Below are 24772 nucleotides of genomic sequence, written 5' to 3'. Positions count from 1 at the left end.
GACCAAGAGTAATGTGCATTCATAAGCATGGATATGTAGGTGAATAGTGAATAAGTAATAGGAATAGTAGGTGAACATTGGTATATTTACATGAAAAAAAACATTGGTATATTTATTTCTCAATTAACCTGAACATGACAAATACAGAAATTTCTTTGATGAGAAATTATATATTGTGTTGCTCTTCATAAATCATACATAACTATCGGATTAACTAACATGTATCTTGATTAATTTCATAGAAATATCTTTTACTTCATACTTGTATAGATCGATATCAAGTAATTTCATATAAATCACATACTTAAAAGTTAAAACTATTCGATTTCATTTTATTGACCACTAAATCACCTCGGAGTTATTAATAAGTAAGAGAAACATATCCCTCTTCTAAGGCTTTTTCTACATGGAAATAGATGGGTTGCTGCTATTTGTAATCATGAGTACCCTAGTCATTATTACTATACTTGAAAAATTATATTATTAGCCCTAACTCTCTCTCTCCTTTTTTTTCCTTTCCCTAATTAGTTACTCCCGTCGTTTCAATTTATGTGACATAATTTAATTTAATAAAAATTTAATCAAGAATAAAAGGCTTTTAAAACTTATGATTTAAAAATATTTATTAACTATAAATTATTTCATTTAACGTAATAAGCAATTTAAAGTTAAAAATATATTATTATTATTAAAAAAAATGAATATTAAATCGAGACAGAGTTTGAAAAATAGGCAGAGCACCACATGGGGAAATAATGCTTATTACACATTGAAAACTACAATTCCACCTATTTATAGGATCTCACCACCCTTCATATTACTTCCACTTCAAATTTCTATCATATACCAAATTTCACCAATATTTCTCTCTTCTTCACAAGAAAAAAAAAGTGAAACAAAATGTGTATAAGTTCAACAGAATGGAGTAATAATTCATCACGTCCTCTTTATTTTTCTATGCAGAAAAAACAAAGACCAAAGATCTCTCGAGTTCAACTTCATAGGCTTGCAAGGTAAATACAAATTTTATATTACGAACAATCGTCACATTTAAAAGCTTAAATTATAAGAGAAAGTACATGTTTTTCTTAATTAGTACTAGTAGTTAATTATATCATATCTCAACACGCTCCCTCAATATGAACCTAATTCGTTTGGTCGTCACATTGAGATTCAAATATGAAATCTCTTGTCTGTTCAGATATCATGTTAAAGTACTATATAATCTCTTGTATGTTCTGATACCACGTTAAAGTATATTTTATTATTTTTTTTGCAGGAGGAAAAGAAGTGAGGGAAAAGAAACTAAGGTGGATATGGAAATGAGAAATTTGAAGCTTTATATGGAAAATATGAGTATTTTAGAGGAAAATGAGAAATTGAGAAAGAAAGCAAGTCTTTTACATGAAGAGAATATTGCTTTGATGTTTGAATTTCAAAAGAAATTTTCTAAGTTTGATAGAATCTCTACCAAAGAGACCCCCCATCTACCCACTACTAAATTGACAAAATAACTGTTTTATTATATTAATTATTATGAGAAAAAAAGTGTGGATGCAAAATAATATATTTAATTTTGTATGTGTACATGTCTTATTCAAGCTATAATGCTACTTGTGTTATTTTCATAAATTACTTCATTTTACATTGTTATAAGGGCTAATTTGGTCCTTTATTAGTAAATTTTAATTTCAATCCTTGTCTTATCTGATTAAGCATATTAAATCTATAATTTGTGAATATTCATGAATAGATATTGATGTGTTATGTCAATATAGTTTTAAAAATAATTCAAATTTAACATATTTTCCATATGAAGGGACGAAAAAAATACACAGTTTAATTAATTGAATATTAAATATATTTGACTTATATCAAAATTTATGCGTTATTTGTTTTGTGGTCGACTAATTTGAATTTACGTTAGAGATAAAGACATTTCCTATTAAAAACGACTTCATACCCGAGGCTCGAACCGCAATAAAAAGAATGCTTGTTCCTCTTGATTTGGATGTACTTTGTTGTGCTGTTTCCATGGAAAAAGTAACTATTATTTTTTCTCCTTTTCAATAGTACATCAAATCCAAGTAGCATCAGATGAATATGTGAAACTTCTAAATCTGACAAACTTTATAATATAGCTAGCATGTGTGTTTGGTCCTTTAGATGCTAAAAAAAAAAAGAATTAGGATAAACTTTTTCATCTCAAATGTTTTTGGGAAGTAACAAAAATGAAGTGTTGGTAGGGTTTAAACCTTAATTAATTATTAATTAGTGGAAATTGAATTGCAATTTGTGGATATATTCATAGACATTATAGGGAATTTGGAAACAATGTTGATGTTGAAGTCTTATTTAGACATTTATCCGATATATAGGCGAGAGATGTGAGCATTATGAATAAGTAACGTCTCAAATTAAAAAGGAAAAATGAAAGAAAGTCAACACATTCGTGAAATAATGGCCCATATTGCTAACTATCTTAATTAGTTGTTGCTTTTTTGCTGACTAGTTTAGTTGTTGCTCATTCACAATACTAATTTAAATGCGTATATGTTACAACTCAAGCTCATTGTACATATTATAGGCTTTGAGTTTTGGCCTTTACAATTTTGTCTTTACGCGTCTTAAAAACATGCGTATTATTTATTATAAAATTCTTTAATTATTATCTCTCACATTTTGATGTGGAATTCGCGAAAGGTGTTATGTACACCTCATCTTCAGAAGCTTGTCAACTAAAAGTTTGTCAGTTTTGTCAAATCCACCTTTTATCGGGGATGTCACAACTAGTCATGTGGATGCTAATTTACTCATTTGAGTACATAAAAAGATGGGGAAGAAATGCTCTAACAAGCAAAGTAATTAACTGTAAAAATAGGAGATTAGTCTTGGTTTAGACCTCATAAAAATGTACTTTAGGATAATGTATTATTACATAATTCCAAACAAAAACAACCTTTTTTCTTTTTCCCAAGAAAGGGAGTTGTTTGAAGGTTCTCAACACGTGAGGGGTTTTAACTAAAATCATAAGAAAGATAAAAACACTTTTTCAAAAGTCTAGGCTGTTGGCTCGAGACTGTCTCTTCTCTATGGCAACATTAGGTTTATTTAATTTAAGTAATCCTTCCTTTAATTTACTACAAAACTCCACTTTTATGGAAGATATCAAAAATAATAATTTATCAATATCTGTTTCAAACCCGAATAAGGGAGGATGAGTGTCAAGGATCAATCGAAAACAAACTCTCTATACCATAAGGGGAGGGGATGATTGCGTACATCTTACCCCCTAAACTCGTAGGGTTACACTAATTTGTGAAGCATGAAGAGCAAAAAGAAGGAAAAGACCGTTTATAGAAAATGATTTAGGTTACATGCATCAAAAGATAGGCTTAAGTTAAGATTCTACTCATGAGCGTAATAGTATTATTGTCTGGCCATGAGATCGAACAGATACTACAGTTGGCCATAGTAATCAGAGAATCCTGTGTGGAAGGGCTCTCGCTCAACAGGTCAAAATAGTGGTCATAAGGCTTTTTCTTTTTATTATCCTACACTGCCAGTGTAATGTAACAAATTATAACATCTTATCATATAAATATACCTGACTATATGAAAATTTCTTACACTATCAGTAGGCAAAACTTAAACTTTATAGAAAATTAGTAATATTATGGTGTTTAACATCAATTTTTTGGGTGCTAAGGGAAGTAACAAGTAGTCAAACTTGTTAGTGTGCATTTGGAGAGGTAACACTTGCCTCTAAAAAGTTATGTACAAGGTCAACAAAATGGCCTGTGAAATCATAATAGCATTTGAAATAACTCAATTAACTTTGGGCCTCAAGGTATTATTAAAGGTACAGACACATCCCTATGCATTGACCTAAACTTGTGCTTAGGATTCTATCTTGCTTTCTATATAAAAATCCCAACCATTTTAATATTCACCTCTACTCTAAAAGAATGCAAGGTTTAAGACCAGTTGCCTCCACAACATAGGGACACATATATTGTGAATTTGTAAATTAGTGGGCAACAACAACTACGCCTCAGTCCCAAACTGATGGAAGTCGGCTACATGAATTGTCACTTCTACGTGTGAAGTGCCATATACATGTAAAATGGGATAGATACAGAGGATTCATACAGCCAAACCGTATTAATTTGAGAGTGAGGTATAGTTGATTGATAGTCTTGCAATGCCATACACTCGAGGATCGAGGCCAATAACAGAGACAGATGACAAATCACTATGCTGTTGTATTCATACAACCAAACTGCAGAGAGGTTGCAGTTTTCCATATATCAGCAACAGAGCAATGGTTAAGAAACTAGTCAAGCAGGTAATATGAGAAAATAATAAATTACATAAAGAAGAAGAGTGTTGAAGATTCCAGATATGATATTTGACAACAACAGTTCCTAGAAAGTCAATAATTGCCACCTTAAGATGTCTAAAAGGAGTTGTTTAAAGTATGTACAGCAATGCAACTAGAAAGGTTAAAGTCAAGAAAGTTTCTTGACAAACTCACCAGTCACCAAAAAGGCAGAATAATTGTCTTCCGGGGACAGCTCGATCCACACTGGCTTTCTTGCTAAAAGCTTTTTACTTCCTACCATGGAATAGACACTGTCGTATTCTACATACTTTGTATCAACTATGTACGATGTGTTACAGTGTTCGTCATATAATGTTTCGTCTTCTGCAAAATCAATTAGCATTTTCAATGAACAAAGTTTCTGTTTAATGCAAACATCAGGAAAGACTGCAAGAAATCAAATGAAGTACCATGTAGATAAGGAAACTGGACGAGTGATGAAATTTGAGGTAAACCAAACTCAAAGATCAATAATTTCTTTATTGCTCCTGTGATCTGTATATATGGAATGCAGCGATGCACATTGTTGCAGTACCAAGAACTGTCAAAGCTGCTTGTAGAGCCACTAATACCTGAAACTCATGCATCAAATGCATGTCAATTAAAATCATAAAACAAGATAAGAATTGTGTAAGAATACTGGGAAATCTTTCAAATGGGAAAAGATGAATATAAACAAGGACAAGCTGCATGTGTATTGCCTTACGGTTTGAACAATCAGCTCTTGTAAATATACCGAAGTCGGGTTAAATTATGAAAAGAAGAATTATATTCTCCTATTCCATCAAATGAGTGAAAGTGGGAGGCCAAATCAACAAAATCTTGGAAGCATTAAGCCGTTGCTTCCATTTGTTTTTTTCCCCAAACAGTTACTTTCAGATTAGTTGGTGGTTAGTTTTCAAGTTTATCACCTTTCGTATTACATCAATTGTCAAAGGTGTGTGTAACCAATAGTCTAAATTCAGGTTCACTTAAAAGATGTCCCTATACGAGGACAGGATGAGTTAAGGCTAAAGCAAACAAATAGAAACAAAGAGCTGGAAAGTAGTTTTTATAATAGAGAAATCCGTCTGGGGCCAAATCTTAGGACCAACCGCATCCTTCCAAGCTCAAGGATAATCGGTTTGCCCCTCTATCCTTCTCCACTTAAATATGAGGCTTAGTCCTGTGACCTAAGTCACAAGTCCCTCAACCTTTGTCACTTGAACTAAGTCTTGGGGGATGTAGTAGTTATGAGAGGTTATCATTGAATTTCTGGAAAGTATTAGTAGTTGATAATATATTATTTTTGCTTTTATTTTTAACCTCATAATATTCATGTCATATGGTAGAAATTCTTACCTTAAAGGAAATACTATAAGAATTGATCTACTTACCTCAAGGGACTCGGAGTTGTAAAAGAAATGCCATGTGCAGGCACAAAATGCTCCACCTAGCTGGGGCACCTAGATCAAAAAGTGGTACACATAAGCTGCTAAAGAACCAATAAGATGGTGCAAAAAGGAAGGTAATATATGATCAGGGAAAACACTGGGAAAAAGAAGAGAAACCAATACCAATAGCATGTGGTAACCTTTTAACCAAGACTCCGAAACCTCCAGAGCCTAGATATCATTTCATTTCTCCCAAAAGAGGAAATGGGATAAGAGTGTTATATCGTGTGACCACCTCATCTAAAAGCTTAAACTCTTAAACTATTAGAGAAGGGGATATGGGATGTATTGTTTCCAGAGCACTTCCCCATTAGCTTAAACAACAGCAGTTACATGTCAATTATGACGATTAAGGAAATTCACCGTAAAGGAGCCAAACTTCTTTTTGCTCACTGATGTAATTCCAGCATCCACTGGATGCAAACTTAATGAAACTTCTACTTTACCTGATAAAAAAAAGTCAGTTATGACTGTTAATTCCTTTAAAGTTTTAGAGTACAAACATGGAGCTGTTGGAAGCACCAGGAGGATCACAAGTAATTATCACTTCCCATCAGACATACTTTAGGAATTTAAAATGAGCCATCCATCCCTTAGTGCATCAAACTTCACTATAGTTATATTTCTCTTATTTTATTCAAATTTTTTATTAGATACATGGGAAAGTAAGTAATCACAAGGTGGATCTAAAATTTGAATTCGGTTCCTTTATCGACCTCAAGTTGATAGTAACTGGGTTCATAGCTCCGTCACTATATTAGTTTCAAGAATTTCACCTAATTGACACTTTTCCATGACATATAACATGATTGATTGCGAGGCTACCTTACTTGCATCTCATTAAATAACTGTAAGGACTTCATTTTTTTTAAAGATTGGTCTACAATGCATCGGTTACCTAGTTACTTTAAAGAAAGCTCTAATTTTTTCAAAAGGAACTGACATGCATCAAGACACAGTTTCAGGTTCGATAACCACTTAACCATGTCCCCTGCTTGGAATATTTTTAATTTCCAATGGACTCTGTATATGTTCATCACCTATTACCACAGTTGATTTCAACAGCGATTTAGATGAATGTTCCAAAATTTCACAAAAAGAAAGGACGAAAGAGGCCAACTCCCACTCTCCCAGGTCACTGACTGTCCAGTTATCTGGTTCATCAGAAAGTGTTTCTACTCGATAAATGCCACGTTAAACAACATGGCTAAGCAAGTTCAAGAAAGTAGTTCTTCACAAAAAGAATAGGAGTTAAGAAGTGGAAAGAGAGGGCTAATTTCCTTCTTTCACTAGAGTATGACCAAGCATATTCAGCCTGAAGTTGAAAGAGAAGCTTAATTTCCTGTTTTCGCTAGAATATGATTGAGCACATTCAACCTTTAACTTAGGATGGAAATCTGGCTGCTCGATCTAGTCTGAGAGTTAACTATATTGTTAAGATACAAACACTTAGTATAACCTAATTTGTCTGTTCAAAACATACTACCCATCAAAAGACAAATATACTAATCATCAAAATATAGAAAATATGTGACACTAAAACTTTCTTGTAGCAACAATTTCACTACAGAAGAGCTTTTATATCCAGAGACTTAACTAGCTGCTCAAATAGCACACAATGGTCTCGCCTAGTCCCTTCAATAATGTTTAAATCTATAGGGAAATAGTAATAGTATTTGTGTTTTGACAAACATACATGAAGTTTCAGTAAGTATGGAGCAAAAAATGTGAGCATCTCAATGCCACCCCTTCCTCTGACTCGCCTAGTCCCTTCAATTATGTTTAAATCTATAGGGAAATAGTAATAGTATTTGTGTTTTGACAAACATACATGAAGTTTCAGTAAGTATGGAGCAAAAACAGTGAGCATCTCAAATGCCACCCCTTCCTCTGACTCACCTAGTCCCTTCAATTATGTTTAAATATATAGGGAAATAGTAATAGTATTTGTGTTTTGACAAACATACATGAAGTTTCAGTAAGTATGGAGCAAAAAATGTGAGCATCTCAAATGCCACCCCTTCCTCTGACTCTTTCTTCAACTTAATAAACCCCAAATTATTCCCTATACCGTCAAAGAGCCACCTCTCTTAACCTACATATCTGTACTATGGCTTTATAAATTATAGTTATGTATAAGTGTATATACTGAGACAAACACATGAATATCAATGAATACATGCATGCCATTGACAATTTTAACAATAACCCACAAACAGTCTTAGCAACCAAATTTCGTACTACTAGCACATTTAGGGGGAGAAGTAACATAAATTGGAGAAAAGGCAGGAACTTTGCGGGTGAGAATTGAACCTGTGATTCTTTTTGTTACAACACCTTGGCCTAACCTTTTGTGGTGCCCTCATTGGCCAATTAATGGTACATACGGAACATTTTAGAGTAAAAAGCACAAAACTTAACCGAAGTTACGAGTTACGACTAAATGCATGTTATTGAATCAACATGCACCACATTACTCACCATGCCCCAAGAGAGTCCCTTCCAAGAATCATTTCCAGACTTCTCCCCATATTGCCAAACCAGAGCCATTGCAGTAACCCTATTAAACAAAGTATTAGAAGTCATTTCATTAAGCACAAACAACATACTCCCTTGTCCTAATTTATTTTGCACTATTTTTCTTTTCTGTCAGTTCTAACTTGTACGGGTGCGTCTGGTTCAGAGGAGAACATGTTTTCCAATTTTTACATGTTTAGTTGGTCAAAATTTTTGGAAAATGTTATAGGAAAATACGTTCTTGAACTTCGGTAGAACTAGAAGTAGGAAAAACAAGTTCTATGAGTAGCATTCGACACGGATGGTCTCCTCCCCACTCTCCAACAATGGCAAAGTTAGGACTTTTGTTAAGAATGTTCCAAATTGAATATGTACATATAAAAGATAATATTTGACTAATTTTCCGGCAATGTTACCACCCTTTGGTATACCTAGCTCCACCCATGCCCTCCAACACACTTCACCCTCGCCTCCACCCCCACCCCCCCACAGCCCCCACCTCCCCACACCCACCTCTATAGTGTTTGGCTGTTTGCCTTAGATTATATATGAACTTTTTAAAAATGTAATAGTTTTCTGCTTACATACCAAAGTCCAAACACCAGAAAATAAGCAAGAAAACTGTCAGATATCAAACACACCTAAGGGGTCATTTGGTACAAGGGATAATCAGCATTTGGTTAGGGGTATTTAGTCCCGAACTTATTTATTCCAACATTCATACTACAATGACGGCAAAAGTTATCACATATATACCCAATCCATGGAATAACTTTGTCTATCCATCCCCATACCAAAAAAAACCTAAAGTTGCAATCTTTCTGCTACTCATGCTAAATAAATTGAAAAACAAACAAACTAGAACTTAGAAACAATGGTGTATTGCAGAGTAAATACCATTCAACAACACTGGAAACATGAATAGCCCAAGTGGGTAAGGAGAGAGCATTAGAGGGTTCATTAAACTGTAAAGTAGAACCCATTATAGCTATTTCAGAAGCAGATGCTGTAGCAGGTCCCACCATGAATGTGGCCAAAGCAATTCCAGTGACCCCCAAAATTGTAGCTGCATTTTTCAAGCTCTGAGATGAGCTGCATTCAATGGGTGATGAAAATTGACAACTTTGCTTTGCAAAATGGAGAAATTGGGTTCTGTTTGTTTGGGGTAAAAGGGGCAATTTTGGGATAGAAATTAGCGTAGAAACTGCCATAGCTGGTTGTTGGAGTTGCAAGTGGAGAAGAACTGAAGATGGTATAGATAAGTCATAAATCAAAGAAATTGTTAATTTATTTGATAGTGTTATTCTTTGAATTCAAATATTTAGCACCATGGTGGTGCGGACAAAATTGTTTCTCTCTTAATTAAAGACGTTGGTTTCAAGTCTATAAAAAATTGTTGATAATTCTCCTAATTTTTAAATAAGTCCTATGCGAGCGAATTCAAAATAGTCAAGCACAAGTAAAAGAAAAGGTCAAATATTTAAGTATTTGGGAATTATTAGAAAACATGAATATCTATTATAGCAATTTTTTATTTTGTAAACATTATTTAATGAAATTAAGGCATTCATGTATGAAATTGAACAACTTATAAGTACAATCAACTTAAGTTGATTTTCCACGGATTTTTTCAGTATTCGATATTCCAACAAATTCAGAAATGTCATCAATCTTTATCGAAGGAGAAAAAAACAAAAATAATCTCTTCTATTTGTGGTGTTTCAAATACTCAAGTAGTAGATATTTAACAAACTTTAGTTTCTTAGATTTAAATTTTTAAAAAGAGAGTTTCCACATTAGAGTTCGAATTGGGATGGTGAATTGAGATATTTTAGAATTATTATTAAGATTATAATTTTTAAATTAATTATCCTATTTAAGAGGTGAAGTAAAATAATGCATAATTTAATGAAATAAAATGAGATATTTAAAATTAAGTAAATAAATTTATACCTTAAATTAAATAAAAATTCAATCTTAAATTTTATGACTGATATTCCACCTTTTATCTTATGAATCAAACGATATAAAAATTCATTTAATCCAATGCATTCAATATCAATAGTCCCCTCATTTTCCTTGGGTTGGTTTGCCAATTAAGAGAGAGAAAAGGAAATACAAATACAAATATAAATAGACAACTCATTTTGTTGTCATTTATTCTCTTTGTGTTTTTTTACACAATAATAATTTAAAGTGTGTTTGTTATTGCCAGATTATTCCCTTCCAAACATATTCCTTTCCATAATTATCGTCAATAATTCATCCACCTTTTTTTATGTCAAGTATCATTAAATTGAAAAATAAGAATAATAATTCACTCCTTTTTAATTGTACTCCTTATATTTCATAGCCTTAAAAATATAAAAAGATTCTTAAATCTTAACTAGTTTTGAATTAATATATAAAAATATTTGAGTTTTATGATCTAAACCACTAATTAAGATTTTGAATTTAATACTTACTAAATATCATGTAGTTTTATATTAATAAATGAAAAAAGTAAAACAAAAATTAAAATACATAGTAAGATCGACTAAATTAAAAGGATTAATCTAGTCTAAAGTTATAAAAAAAACCATTTACTTAATCGGAAAAAAAGCTTTTATTAGAATGTCTAGATTACCCCTCCCCCCCTATTTTCAAAGTAACATAACAGTACTTTATTACTCTATAATTGATTAATTAATGTATACTTATTAGTGTTACGGAAAATATATTTAATCTTATCAAATTACCTAATTATTCCTCGCTTGTTTAAGCCGTATGCTTTTCTGTCACACTAGCCCACCAAAATTCAGCTCTTTATACGTGTCAACTTCTCATTTGACCTTATAAGATAATAGGCACAATTTCCAGTAAATTCACGCTTATCCAGTTACTAACTCTTACACTTCCTGTGCTTCACACTTAATCAGGAGTCTCAAATTTGAGCCCCGGGTATGAAAAAAATCTTGTTGGGAGCGTCATTCTTAAATGGATCGTGCAGTGCACGATTCAAATTTAATCGAAACTTCAATATAGGCTCCGGACACAGGGTGAAAAACAAAAAAAAAACCTCTTATACTACTCTATCATGACATAATTGTCCATTATTGACTTAGCACACTCCTCAAGAAATTATACAACAAATAATAGGAGTAATATTACTATATTATCCTTTGACTTTATTAAATTTAATGCTTTGAAAAATGTGTTAGATAATGAATAGTAATATTTAATAGCAAGAGAAATGTAAATTATTTTTTGATTTTATAAATTGAACAAGTATTGTTGGACAACAATGTTTAGTATAGTAGACAACTATTGTTGGACGGACTCCCTCCATCTACTTTTATCTGTCATGTTGCGTTTTTTCGAAAGTCAATATGACTAATTTTCAAAGTTAAATTAAATTACCTTAATAAGATATTTTAAACAAAATATTTACATATTCAAAAATTATACGAAAAGTACTATAAATTTAATTTTTTTGGATACCAATATGACAAAAAATACATTATAAAATGTTAGTCAAATTTTTTATAGTTTAACTCTAAAAAAAGAAAATTATGACAATTAAAATTGAATAGAGATTGTAACACTATTTTGCAGTAGTCCGAAGTAGGAAACTCTACACGATCATCCAAGAATATGATATATTGAATATAAATTTTTTTAAAACTAGACGTCTCAATTTTGCGTGTATAGTATGAAAATTCTTAGTACGAAATGCTTCTCTATGATGCATCTTATGGAGTGGCGGAGCTAGGAATTTTAATAAGGGGTTTAAAATCTGAAAAAGTAAACTACGAACTAATCGAAGGGGGTTCGATATCTACTATATATAAAAAAAAAATATTAACCATATATAAATAGTAATATTTTTCGTCGAAGGAGGTTCGAAACCCCTAACTCTATGCTAGCTCCGCCCCTGATCTTATGTATATGATGAATCCAAATAAGTCGATTTGCTATATAAATAACGAACAACAAATAAATAAACATAATATATTTAAAACTCTATACGAAATTCCAGTCGTAGCGGTGACGCCACGACAAAAAGAAAAAATTAAAAAAAAAACAGAAGTCACTTCACCTTTCTTAATGCCCGATGGGCCCACTATTATAAAGCCCAAACCCAAACTTCCCGTTAAGCACACTTGTATCTTTGCTGTCACGCATAAACGATCGAAATTATGCCACGTGTCCTATACCACCGGCTACGCGGCATTACGTTAGATCACACGTGTCAGTATCATTCTCTTATACGACGTCGTTAAGTGTAGCTTAAAGCAAGTGATAATAGCATTTTTAGGATTATACGAATATATTACTAATATTAATAACAAGTTAGTGGGGTCCACCATCAAATAATATTTTTTAAAGTTAAAAAAAAACATGTATCAAACTAATGGAAGTCAAAAAGAAGTAAAGCAAATGACGATCTTGCCCCTTTATGAGTTCATGTGAAATGCCTCAAAGTAGTAAAAAATAGATATTGTTATCAGACAAATAACATGAGGAATTTATTACGTGAGTAAATTTCCATCTCATGTCATGATCGACAAAAGAAACAAATTGCTCATTCTTCTATTAGAGATAGATGTACAAACGATAATTATAAACGTCACAATTCAATGTCTACCTAGTACCTACCATTTAGGTGGCACCAACAAGATTCAATAAGAAACACGGCTGCTCCAATCTGCTACACTACGATCTCATAAAATGAACTTCATTACCTTCTCGCGCGTTATTAAAATAGGAATATATCATATGATCACTGAACTCAAGATTGTCAAAATATAGAAGTTTTGGTTAAGGGTAATATTGTCATTTCCTTGAAAGAACGGGCAAAAGCTGACAATGGAGTAGCAATAGTAATTATTTTTTAAAACAGAATTAAACAAAAATATCGGTTGTTGTAAATTAATAAATAAATAAAAAATCGGTTGATTAAAATAATATATTAAACCCTTTTTATTTTTTTGTGTATTCGTTACTAGTACATTATTGATTGCTTCTCTTCTCATCGACCATTTTCTCTTCTTCATCATCATTCACTCATCACACAGCATCCAATTTATCTGTTTAATCTTTGTATGTAATGTGTCTGTAGACGGAAATGTTCAAAAATCTTCTCAATTCCCCCACTTTTTCGGCTTCTTACCATCTTTATTAGGGCTTAAATTACTTTTTTCCACAAAGGGGTTGAGCTATTCAATACGTTTAACGGTTATTTAGGGGAAAACCCATCTGGGTTTTGGATTTTGATTGGAATTGTAAACAAATTCTTGATTAATTAGGGAAAACCCATCTGGGTTTTTTTGGATTTTTATAATTTGGAATTGGATTGCTGATTTTGTGTGGTGATGACTTTTACTGGGAACGATGAAGAGGAAGGGTTAGTGGTGGTGATGCCAGCGCCGTTGTTGGGGTTGGCGAAGGAAGATCTGAAGGGTGATTATGTGAAATTAGGTGGTGGTGATGATTTGGGGGAGGATAATCGTTTTGTTGCGGGTTGTATGAGTGCTTCGTCTTCTGAGCTTAGCTATGAAGGGAATAGCAGATGTTGGTCTCTTTGGTGGTGGGCTAAGCTGGTACTTGTTCTTATTTTTGTGGGAGTATTGGCTGCTGTGTTTCTCAAATGGGTTGGACCCTTCTTCATGGATAAGGTCTGTTTGAGCAAGATTTTTGTTTTTTCTTGTAAAAAGATGATCTTTTTTTTTGGGAATGTATGTCCAATTAAATTATATAATGTATTTGTTGCATGTGAGGAGGTGGAATTCTTTATAGCTGCTAGTGAATATTTGAGAGAGCACTTCATTTTAGCTTTTTTGCTTGCTCTATAAGTGCATTCATTCATGCTTTTAAGAGATAGGAGATTGATAAATTTGAGTGTGAGTTTATTGATGCTTCAGCAAAACTGGAGATTGTAATGTGTGATAGTCTTTCATCAACAACTAGTCTTTATTCTGTTAAAGGCTCCTGATTTTGGCTTATGGAGGAAGTCTGAGCTACTTAAACCGATCCCATTAGTATATGCTGATTTTGTGAAGTGACTTGGATTTTGAGTACTTACTAAACTTAGTACTTTAGGTGGAAGAGTTGTTGTGAAGCTGCAGCTGAGCTCAATGCTGCTAACTTAATAATTTTAGGAGTCACAGAGTTAACCATTCATTTAGCGTTGGAATGAAATTGACCTGAATAAGATGGGATGCTTATGGAGTACTAAGGGTAGTTTATTAATGGATTGACTGCTAACACCATTCATCATACTATTTTGGTATTTCTATCTGGTGATTCTAATTTTTCCACACATGTTATAATGCAGATCACTATGGTTTTATGATTCTGAATCATATCAATCTCTGACTGTTGTTTTTCATATTTCAGGAGATTATTCCAATACTGAATTGGGAAACCAGGACATTCAGTACTCCAGTACTAGCAGTTCTAGTTTATGCTTCTGTGGCACTATTCCCCACCCTGCTTTTACCGTCCACTCCCTCCATGTGGGTAGCTGGGATGACGTTCGGATATGGTTTTGGTTTTCTACTAATCATTGCAGCAGTTCCTATCGGTGTATCTCTTCCTTATTTCATAGGTCATCTTTTCCATCACAAAATCCAAGTATGTACTTAATTACTTTTCACCATCTGATTGCACTGTTCATTTTGATTATTGACTTAAATAAATAAACACTCTTTCTGTTTTCTCCTGTAGAGCTTGATAGAAAGAAATCCCAAGAATGCTTCTGTTATAAGACTAGCTGGTGAAGGGAATTGGTTTAATCAGGCCCGAGCTGTCACATTAATCAGGATTTCCCCTTTCCCGTACATAGTCTTTAATTACTGTGCAATGGCAACCGGTGTCAAGTACGGTCCTTATTTGCTGGGGACACTCATTGGCATGGTTCCAGAAATATTTGTTACAATTTACACGTAAGAATTCTCTTTCGTTTCTTGTGTATGAAAATTAACTTGCTGTGTGTATTTCTTGTGACAGCAATATCTGTTGATGAATTACCTATTAGGGGTGGGCAGTTCCTGCTCTCCATTCCTCTATGTCTGCATCCCTCCCTCTCCTCAAACCTCTGGTTTCTAAAGATTATAATGCAACCTTTGTGGGATTACACTCTACCCTCCTCCAGCCGCACTTGCACTGTGTATGTTGTTGTTGTTGTGGGTGCACTAAAAAAGATAAGGGATAATAATCTACTTCTCAGTGAGTAAAAATCTTCTCTATTCCATCAAAAGCTATCATATTTCTCCCCATGGTCCACTTAAGTGCCATGAGAGCAACATCCCACATCCTACAGATTTCTTCCATCTTTTAATTAACCATCTGAACATGGCTTCTTTAACCGTGCCTGGCATTATGACTCGACCAAACCCTAACAGTGTTTCCATCAGAAGCGAGACACTATCCAGCAATCTAGAAGTAGGTGGTTCATATCTTCTCCCGAGCTTTTAAACCTGATGCACCAACTGACGTGTAATCTTCCTCTTTTTCAAATTCTCAGCCGTTAATATCATCTTCTCACAACTAGCCGATTCGGAAAGGGATAATATGTATGTGGGTATAAAGGTTAATTGTTCTTCTCCAAGTTATGTTATGATCCTGGTTAATGTTTGATTTTTTTTGAAGTACAAAAGCAATTTGGTTAATGTTTCAGCATAACTTTGTTCAATGCTGGTGGAAAAGTTCTTTAGCTCTCCTTTCCTCTTTTCCCCTTGCCATGCTTCTGGTTGCCTATAATTTTGAACTTAGATGCACAACCTGACATTTTTTTCCGAACTTAGTTAAATATGCTCTCTATAAGTGAAGGTCATTGCAGGATATTTGAGAAACCTTATTCTCAAATGCAGAAAAAGCTATTTTTTATTGCTTCCTTGTCCTATTATATTATCTCTGTTTTGGGGGGACTCAGTATTGTGCAATGCTACACTAAGATTTCATTCTTTCAGCTAAGTAACTGTCATGCTCTTGCTGTTGTATTTCTCTGACACAGAATTAACTAATTGTGGACAATATTTAAACTTTTATGTATCAAACATGAACAAAATAGGTTTAAGCTCACCTGGAGACAAGCATAAATCATTAAGTTATATCTCAAGAAAAGTTATTGTGGAATTCAACTTGATAGTAAAATATAGTATAGTAATAAGATTTGTGCTTCGTGGCCGAAGCTAAAGTTTATACGTTTAATTTAAACACTTGATAGTGTTTTCAAAACCCATAAAACTCTTCACCAATAGTTATATGAAAGGAGTCGAGGACTCGCATTAACAATAATGGTTCTTCATTTCAACTATTATATTTGCACTAGTTACATACTTAAAGTAGGAAGGCAAAGAAGTAACTTGTGACTCGGAATCATTTGGCTTACCTATTCTATTAAATAACGAAGAATTTCTGCTTTTACTTGTTAATTTCTTTCAAGATAATTGTAGTCCACGATTACGTGCTTTTAGGAAGAAAAAGAACAGCAATCGATTTGTGTCTTCTTCTGATTTTTCTTATTTATGGTTGTTGATTCTATTTCCATAAATTGCACAAGTTTTATTGCCTTCAATGTTTAGTACTCTGCTTGTCTGTGATTATTTGGGTTTTGGTTCCTTTTGCACTGTTGTTTTGGAGGACCGTTGTGGCAGGAGTGCCATTGGATCGGAAGGGTTCCATGGTTCATTCTCCGGGGAGAATGCAAACTGAACACAAAGCAAGCTTTTTCCTAGTGTTAGGAGGGTTTCATTTGGTGTATGCTGCCTGCCAGATTCTGACAGATGTTTACTTTTCATTATTAAAACTTCCTCTCGTCTGGTTTTATTCTATTAAAATAGTGTCCTGTTTACTGATTAAGAAAACTTCAACTTGCTGAATACCTTTACTTCCAACTTTCTCTGCAGTGGCATCCTGATAAAGACTCTTGCAAATGCCTCGCAAGAGCAACGTTTTTTATCAGCTCCACAGATCATTCTTAATGTTCTTGGATTTAGTTTCACGTTTGTTACAACGGTGCTGATCACTGTATATGCAAAAAGGCGGCTCAAGGAACTACAGAGAGATGAGGAGCTGTTGCTACAGTGAGTTTCTGCTTTGTTATTTGTGTCTGGACAGGTGAAAGAAACGAAGTAAAGGGATCTCAGAGATTCTTTAATGACCGAGAAGGTCATTTGCATCCATCGAGAATCTTTATCGCTGTATAGGATATTATCTGCACATCACCTTATAGCGGAGATCAATCGACAATCATTTGTCACTTTGGTTTTATTTACTGCACAGATCGCGCACCACTGCAAGGATGGTTCAAAAGCAGGAGACGAACATACCTGACATACACAGAGGGAGCAATCACTGCACTCATTCAAGGGTTTTGTCTCATATTGTTGAGACCATGATTGTACATAATTGAATAACCCAATTATGGGTAAAACTGAATTAGGTCCGAGTATTTGAAGAGTGAGTGCTTGAGAGTGACAGACATATATATATGCTTTGATTAAACATTGCTACTTTCTGTAGATAATGAGGAAAGTTTTGGTCTTACCACCTTGTTTACTTGCAGCATATAGTTGTACTATTTGTTAAGACTAGAATTAGTGGCTTTCTATGTTAAACCATTTTCAACTCTTTTAAGTGTTTAGTGAAAATGCATATTTTTATTCAACTGCATCTTGTTTTAACTTTAATTCTAAATCTAATTCTCTCACTGATACTTGAAAGAGTTGAAAACAAATAGTAAAATTTATGAAGGAGCATATGTTTGGATTAATAGAATTTCCAGAGTTCGAATTGGTTGAAGTTGAATATAAAATATGCATCATCAACCAAAACAAGAAAATTACACTAAAGTTATCAGAAAATTAGATTTTAGGACACTTGTTTAAGTTCATAAAGGGATTGATGGACCTATTCAAGCGGCAAACTGAGTTCTCTCTCTTTTGAAATTATTCGCGGAGGGAGCTACACCATGTATATATTTTTTTTACATATTGAGAGGTTACGCTCTCGCTCACTATAACACCTACAGTCCTTCACGATGTATCTGTATTACAATCAGCAAGTCACATTTCAGATCATGGTGCACCTAGAATTTCGTAGAAAGTCACATTTCTAACCACGGTGAACTTAATATTCCATGTTTCTTATGGGCTTAAGCAAAATTATTGATGAATGAGCTACAACATGTATACTTTTCTTTTTTTTACATAGTGAGGTTTTACCCTCTAACTCACTATAACACCCTTTCACAATGTACCTGTATTACAATCAGAAATCACGGTGCACCTAGAATTCCGTGTTTCTTATGGGCTTAAGCGAGTTCGACCCTTGTTATGAGTTGGATTGGCTTAAGCCCAACTAATATTATATAGGCCAAACTTGCTTAAGCCCATATTACATGAAAAAAGGCTAAGGTAACGTAACGCTGTCGTTTCTTATCATCTTCTCAACCAGAAGGTCCAGTTTTCAACCCATTTTCTCAAATTGGAGCTGAGTTTTACGGCAAAAATGGCTGTTCAAGCTCTCTCCACAGTGGCAGCAACTTCTAAGAGCATCAACCAGCTGAATTGCAGAGGACCCGATTCGTTTCTCTGGACCAAAAACCCATTGGAACCGAAAAATCCGCAGTGTCAATGGCTTGGTACTCCAATCAAATTCTCTCTTCAGTCCAAGAATTTTAAACAATTTCTTTCAAAACAGTGCACCATTAGAGCAAATGTCTCCTTCGTCCTTCCCCGTGGGTCAGTTCTCACACTTGCCCCTTATTTATCCTTGCAGTTTTATCCATTTTTAAAGTGTTTTTTATGGACCCGAATGGATATAGAGAACTCATATAGCTGATCCCAATTGTTTTGGGCTTGATTGATTGTATTATTTCTGGGTTAATCGAAATTTTTGCTTCTAAGCTATAAAGATGACAGCTTTGTTTCATTTTGTTATTGCAGGAAGCCGGAGCCTACAGTACCTATAGACAAAATTCCTAAGTGAGTGTTTTTCTTTTATTTCTTGTTTTATTTGTTTTGTTGCACAAGAAAAGGAGGAGGAGAGTTTTGGGATATTTGTTGTTGTTCATTAGTTGGTATTTCAATGTGTTTTGAGGTATCTTTGATTGGGTGAGTGAAATTTTAGATGGTCGGCGAAGGCGGTAAAATCATTTACCATGGCTGAACTGGAAGCAAGAAAATTTAAATATGCTACTACTGGAACAGAAGCTCTTATCCTGGGGATGTTGATTGAAGGTTTGTTGTTTCTTTCACTTTGCTAAGAAATTTTTTGTTGTTTTTGGTAGATATATATGTTTGATCCTGCAAACGTGATGGAACTCTTACTGCTTTGTTACTCGTGATGCTAATAACTTAAACTAGCATTTGAATAAACAATAGACAGATGATAATTTCTTGGTGCGAGCATTCTTTAATGTAAGAATGTGGCTTAACAATGGAGTTTTTGCTAGAGATATTAATGAGAAGAGTTGTTTAACGTTTTGCATATATAGAACACATCTTTACTCTTGTCAAATCTGAAAACTTACTGAACTTACCCAACATAATGTAGTTACCAAAGCCATTTTACATTGCTACTAAAACATTGTTATATGTACATAGTTTTTCAATACGTGAAAGAATTAGGTTAGGGTGAGAGGCTCTTGGGTTGAACTATATGTGCTGTGGCTGGCTTCTGATGTTAGTTGCTCTTTAGAGGACCCTAAAGTAAATTGACTGGTATATGAAACAGTAGTTGCAACTTCATTGGAAAGAATTTTTCTACACTTCAGTTTATGTTTGGAACAACGTGGCACACAAAAGTCGGTACACAACACTTGTAAGTTGATGGGAAATGTCATTCTGTCGACTTTAGCTTATGTGTATTAGGAACTCTCTGCACGAAGAACATCATTTCGATATATAGACAAAAACAACTGTTAGAGATTTTGACTGCATATCTGTATTATTTGAGAGATAAAAGAAGAAAAAAAGATAGTTTACTTTTAGAACAGGTCATTCAATAGTATGTTGGCATACTAAAGACCTTGTATGTAGATTCTGTTTATATCTCTAACTTACACTTCCCCCGTGATTTAAGCTGCTTTAATCATTTTGGTGAAATAGCTTGCATGAATACTGGTTCTGCTACTTGAAGTAAGTCATGTTAGAGCATTTATTTCATTCCTACATCGCAGGGACGAATTTTGCTTCAAAATATTTGAGGGCAAACAGTATTACTCTCTTGAAATTTCGTGAAGAAACTATCAAAATAGTTGGAAAAGGGGACTTCTACTATTGCAGTCCCAAGGAACCTCCTTTGACTGAAGATGCGCAAAAGGCTCTTGATTGGGCCTTTGATGAAAAACTCAATTCCGGTATGTATATCCCACTCAATTTTACACACACACATGTTGTTGGATTGATGCATCTCTCTGCCGTCACAAGTATCTCTAAAATTCCTGTTTGAACCATGGAAAATATTTAAATGCATCATGCGGAGGAATGATCTTTGACTTCACAAGATCTACCAGCATGAAGGTGCTTGCAGAAGCAAATTTGAAATTCAAGTTCTTGCTTGATTGTACCGGTTTTAGGAGTATAACTGTGTCACTTAGCCAAACATACTATACCTCAAACTTGTCCATACATGGCCGTGGGCCATGGTCATATATGGTCATGTATTGCATCGGTCCAATTAAATTCGGATGGCAACTTCCTCGGCTTGTATGGTTCCTACCTACTTATGTTGTGGCTAACTTGGTCCAAATCCAAAACAGACTTTTTCAGACTACAATCAAGTTAAAGTAATCTAGTATGGTTTTAAAAGCTTGCTCATGAGAGGAAATATTGCCATCAGAGTTTTATCACCTTCTGTTTTGGGATATCTCAAACATGTGTTTGCTTAGATTCTCCAAAAATGATGCCTCACCCGTGTCAGATCCTTCAAAAATGCACTACTTTTGAAGGATCCGACATGCACCTGTCAATATGTTTGGAGAGTCCTAGCAACATAGTCTCAAACAATTCAATTGATATCTCCTCATGCAACTTTCATAGTTTCAATTATTCAAATTCATATAGCTACTCAAAATTTAGATCTATCAACTTAGTTTTCCGATGTTACTTCATATATATATATATATATATATATATATATATATTTTTGGCTGATATATATGTCATTACTATTTGAACCCTGTATAAATCAGATGGTCTCACACATAAAAACGGATTAGTTTTGTGAAGATCTGACCCTTTAGCCTAACTCAATCCAAAAGCTAGCTCACGAGGGGATGTTTTGGATTCTATAATATCTGAATCTCTTTCCAATAATTATTTTAATTAAGCACTTCTTATATGCTTCTCATCTTGATCTCTTGAATAATGTTCCTTTTATCCTCAAAACACCTAGCGTTTCTCTCTCTGGAATAGCAAAGAGATAAAATATGCTACTCATATGGTCAAATTAAACCATGTGATAGAAAACATCATCACTTCAAGATCAACTGGTTTATTTGTTTTGGGGAGAAGAGACTGGAAATGTTCTTGATTATCGGTATTATTGGAAATGCAGGTGACAGTGGGGAGATTACAACTACTCATGTGCTCCTTGGAGTGTGGTCACAACAAGGATCACCAGGTTATAAGGTATTGGCTGCACTGGGCTTTAATGATGAAAAAGCTAAAGAATTGGAGAATGTAATTTCAGATCCTGGATTTGTTGATGATTAAGAGGATGATTTTGCTTTAATGTATTCCTTAAACCTAAACTGAGGTTCCAAATTTGCAATCAGATTAGTCATTTATCGCGATTTTGTTCTTTCTTTTCGTACTAGATTTCTTTCGTTTTTGGAGGATTCATCCTTCTCAGAGGGCTTTGCACATATGATCAAAACCTCTTTGCTGTTTGTTTAATGGGGTGAATGATATTTATTATTAACATTCAAGTCCTTCAATCCTAAATTCCCGCGGGCTAGATTGAGTTGGGTCATTCCACTTGTAGGACTAGTCTCCCGACTTTGTCATTTAGAGCTGATATATCCTTCGTTATGAAAGTCACTCATATATACCTATACAAATGGCTCACATATACCCCTACTATTACAAAAGGAGCTCATATATACTCTTCATCTAACATAAGTGAATAAATTAGTTTTAAATTTATATTTTTGACTTTTACTTAATTTTAAAAATCATCTAGGGTATATCTAATCCTTCTAGAAAAGTTTAAGGTATATTTTAATCTTTTTCATACATAAATTATTTTTTGACTTTTTTGATTATCATTATTTGAGTTTCTTATTCTTATTTTATTTTTTCTTTCATTCTTTAGTATAAAGAAAAAAAATTTAAAACTAATTTTTTTTGTGGTCATATTAGAATTTAGTTTTTGTATTTGTAAAATAAAATAAAATTGAGGCATCTATAATAAATTTTACAAGAAAATTAGTGAAACATAAATAAATTTGACCATCAAAATAATAAATCTAAATTAGTTGTTGAAACAAAAAAAGTAAAAAAAGAACGTGTGAGGAGGATCAAAAATATCCCATATGGATTATATTTTAAAAAAAATAAATTAATTTTTTTTTTTCACTTCCGTTAGAGGAAAAGAGTATATGTGAGTCATTTGTATAATAGTAGGGATATATATGAGTCACTTTCATAACGAGAAGTATATCAACTTTAAATAGCAAAGTTGAGGGGTATTTCAGCTCCTCTATCCTTTGGAAGCAATTTGATCCTTCTATAAACAAGATATTAATTACTCTTTTCCAAATCGTGCAGACTCCATTACACATTCGAGTATATATATTTAGTGATTCGAAGGTTTCTTTTATAAGTTTCAATAATAAGAATTTTGTTTAATTTAATACAAATATAAGAAGAATTGTCTATTTTGTACACTATTTTCTCATGGTTTCTTGGGCTACTAGTAAGTTACAAATAGAATTCAAGATTTGTAAGCAATGAAGTGGGCCGTCTTGAATAGAATAGGGACAGAATGAACATTGCGCCCTATGTGGAGAGAAATCGAATAAAATTCATAAATAGCCACTTTTCAAGTTATCGTAATTAAAATATAGCTACTCGTAGAGTTTCACCTCTTTAAAATTCCAAAAATTAATGGTTATTTTTCAAAAAAAAATAATCCAAGAAGTGGTTATTTCTACTAAGTCAAAATGATGGGAATAAATGAGTTTGTCCATTTTGAGCTAAAAATAACTAACAAATTCAATGTTGCTATACACCCAACTAACTGCAAAACTAAGGAAGATAAATAGTTAACTGCAAAATACCCAACAATTTTTGTAGCATTTACTGTTACAATTTATTGTTGCAACAAGAAGATCCACTTCCAAATTTATTGTTCCTCAAATAGTAAGTCTCTAAGTTGGTCAAGTTTTTTACTCCCTCCGTCCCTATTTACTTGTCAAATACTTCATTTGTCCCTAATTACTTGTTCACTTTTTCTTTTATAGTTGTCCCTAATTACTTTTTCATTTTGACAAATCAAGAAAAAACAATTCTTTTTTACCTATTATACCCTTAATTAAATGACTAATTACTTTGAAAAATGTAGAACTTTTCATCCATTTCATAATTAATAGGGATAAATTGGTAAACTCACTATGTCATTAATTATTTTCTTAATAAGTGTGTCAATTCAAAAGTGGACAAGTAATTAGGGATAGAGGGAGTATATTCTAATTTGATTTCCCTTTTTACCTGTCATTTTTTACAAATAAAGGAAGGACAAGTAAATAGGGACGGAGGGAGTACTTTGGCCTACCATTGTGATCAAAGGATTTCTTTTTATCAATTACTCATTTATTTCATATTACTTGATACATTTCTATATATAAAAAAATTAATTATAGATGTATATAACCTTATATATACAATATGTTTTTTTCAATAAAGGTTATTCAACGAACTCCTCGCTTATCTTTGAAGACATCAGATAAAATCAGAATGATACTGGGAAAAAAAAAAGTAATAGAGTAAGGCTTAGAAGATTATATTCAAACTTTAAATGCAAGTGCAAGCCCCACATAACTTTAAAAAATCTATTAACAAAGTATCAAAGTAATATTGTCAGAACAATACGTTTTGGTTATTGGTTGAAGCTTTCAAAGGCAACCAATATTTCATACTAGTTATTATCTTATGCTACTATTTTTTCAATATTATTAAATAGCATGACTTGATGGTAAGAAATCAATCGAACACACTTGTAACGTAGACCCCCCCTAGAAGTCATTTAGCCAGTAATGCATCGAAACATCATGTCTGAAAATTTCTCATTTGTGATGATGTAAAAAAAAAATTCAATGTAGAATAGCTGTACATGAATATATATCAACCTATTTGGTGGGAGTTTGTCATGGTAAAAAAAATTATGTTGTACCCCACTAAAGATTGGACCATCACATCTCCAAGATTTATTGTAAATTATTTATTCT

The 24772-nt window shown here is 33.3% G+C and overlaps 3 protein-coding genes across 4 annotated transcripts; 2 read left to right on the top strand and 1 right to left on the bottom strand.

Annotated features, from left to right (window-relative positions):
* Positions 1-4354: 4354 nt before the first annotated feature.
* On the bottom strand, positions 4355-9609 carry LOC125826173 (uncharacterized). The gene is made up of 5 exons (XM_049505490.1): positions 9232-9609; positions 8299-8377; positions 5761-5829; positions 4795-4956; positions 4355-4708 (listed from the first exon to the last, which is right to left on the bottom strand). Exons 1-4 carry the CDS (start codon positions 9543-9545, stop codon positions 4864-4866), a joined length of 555 nt encoding a protein of 184 aa, XP_049361447.1. The 5' UTR covers positions 9546-9609; the 3' UTR covers positions 4355-4708; positions 4795-4863.
* A 3714-nt stretch (positions 9610-13323) lies between these two features.
* LOC125826165 (uncharacterized) lies at positions 13324-17860 on the top strand. 2 transcript variants are annotated; one of them, XR_007442928.1, is made up of 4 exons: positions 13324-13991; positions 14713-14949; positions 15043-16387; positions 16425-17662. XR_007442928.1 is itself a non-coding variant. In XM_049505479.1 (4 exons), exons 1-4 carry the CDS (start codon positions 13689-13691, stop codon positions 17404-17406), a joined length of 939 nt encoding a protein of 312 aa, XP_049361436.1. In that variant the 5' UTR covers positions 13324-13688; the 3' UTR covers positions 17407-17860. The 2 variants fall into 2 exon arrangements, 1 of the variants encoding a protein (XP_049361436.1); XM_049505479.1 differs by having other exon boundaries at positions 15043-15260; positions 17226-17860.
* Positions 17861-18749: 889 nt separating this feature from the next.
* Positions 18750-22117, top strand: LOC125826169 (ATP-dependent Clp protease ATP-binding subunit CLPT2, chloroplastic-like). The gene is made up of 5 exons (XM_049505487.1): positions 18750-19061; positions 19266-19304; positions 19450-19559; positions 20501-20680; positions 21880-22117. Exons 1-5 carry the CDS (start codon positions 18829-18831, stop codon positions 22035-22037), a joined length of 720 nt encoding a protein of 239 aa, XP_049361444.1. The 5' UTR covers positions 18750-18828; the 3' UTR covers positions 22038-22117.
* Positions 22118-24772: the final 2655 nt, after the last annotated feature.

This window comes from Solanum verrucosum, unplaced genomic scaffold, assembly GCF_900185275.1.
Source record: "Solanum verrucosum unplaced genomic scaffold, falcon-dt-bn FXZP01000060.1, whole genome shotgun sequence".
NCBI classification, from domain to species: Eukaryota; Viridiplantae; Streptophyta; class Magnoliopsida; order Solanales; family Solanaceae; genus Solanum; species Solanum verrucosum.
Note: the sequence above shows the minus strand (reverse complement) of the source record. Positions and strands in the feature narration are given on the sequence as shown.

Bases quoted from the DNA above. Each gene is read 5' to 3' on its own strand.
- LOC125826169 (XM_049505487.1), top strand. From the start codon at position 18,829: ATGGCTGTTCAAGCTCTCTCCACAGTGGCAGCAACTTCTAAGAGCATC. The intron at 19,062-19,265 runs GTCAGTTCTCAC...TTGTTATTGCAG, and splicing joins TCCTTCGTCCTTCCCCGTGG to GAAGCCGGAGCCTACAGTAC. The intron at 19,560-20,500 runs GTTTGTTGTTTC...CCTACATCGCAG, and splicing joins CCTGGGGATGTTGATTGAAG to GGACGAATTTTGCTTCAAAA.
- LOC125826165 (XM_049505479.1), top strand. From the start codon at position 13,689: ATGACTTTTACTGGGAACGATGAAGAGGAAGGGTTAGTGGTGGTGATG. The intron at 14,950-15,042 runs GTATGTACTTAA...TTTCTCCTGTAG, and splicing joins TTTTCCATCACAAAATCCAA to AGCTTGATAGAAAGAAATCC. The intron at 15,261-17,225 runs GTAAGAATTCTC...CTTTCTCTGCAG, and splicing joins ATATTTGTTACAATTTACAC to TGGCATCCTGATAAAGACTC.
- LOC125826173 (XM_049505490.1), bottom strand. From the start codon at position 9,545: ATGGCAGTTTCTACGCTAATTTCTATCCCAAAATTGCCCCTTTTACCC. The intron at 5,830-8,298 runs GTGAGTAATGTG...TTTTTGATCTAG, and splicing joins AGGGACTCTCTTGGGGCATG to GTGCCCCAGCTAGGTGGAGC. The intron at 4,957-5,760 runs GTAAGTAGATCA...CATGAGTTTCAG, and splicing joins ACAACTCCGAGTCCCTTGAG to GTATTAGTGGCTCTACAAGC.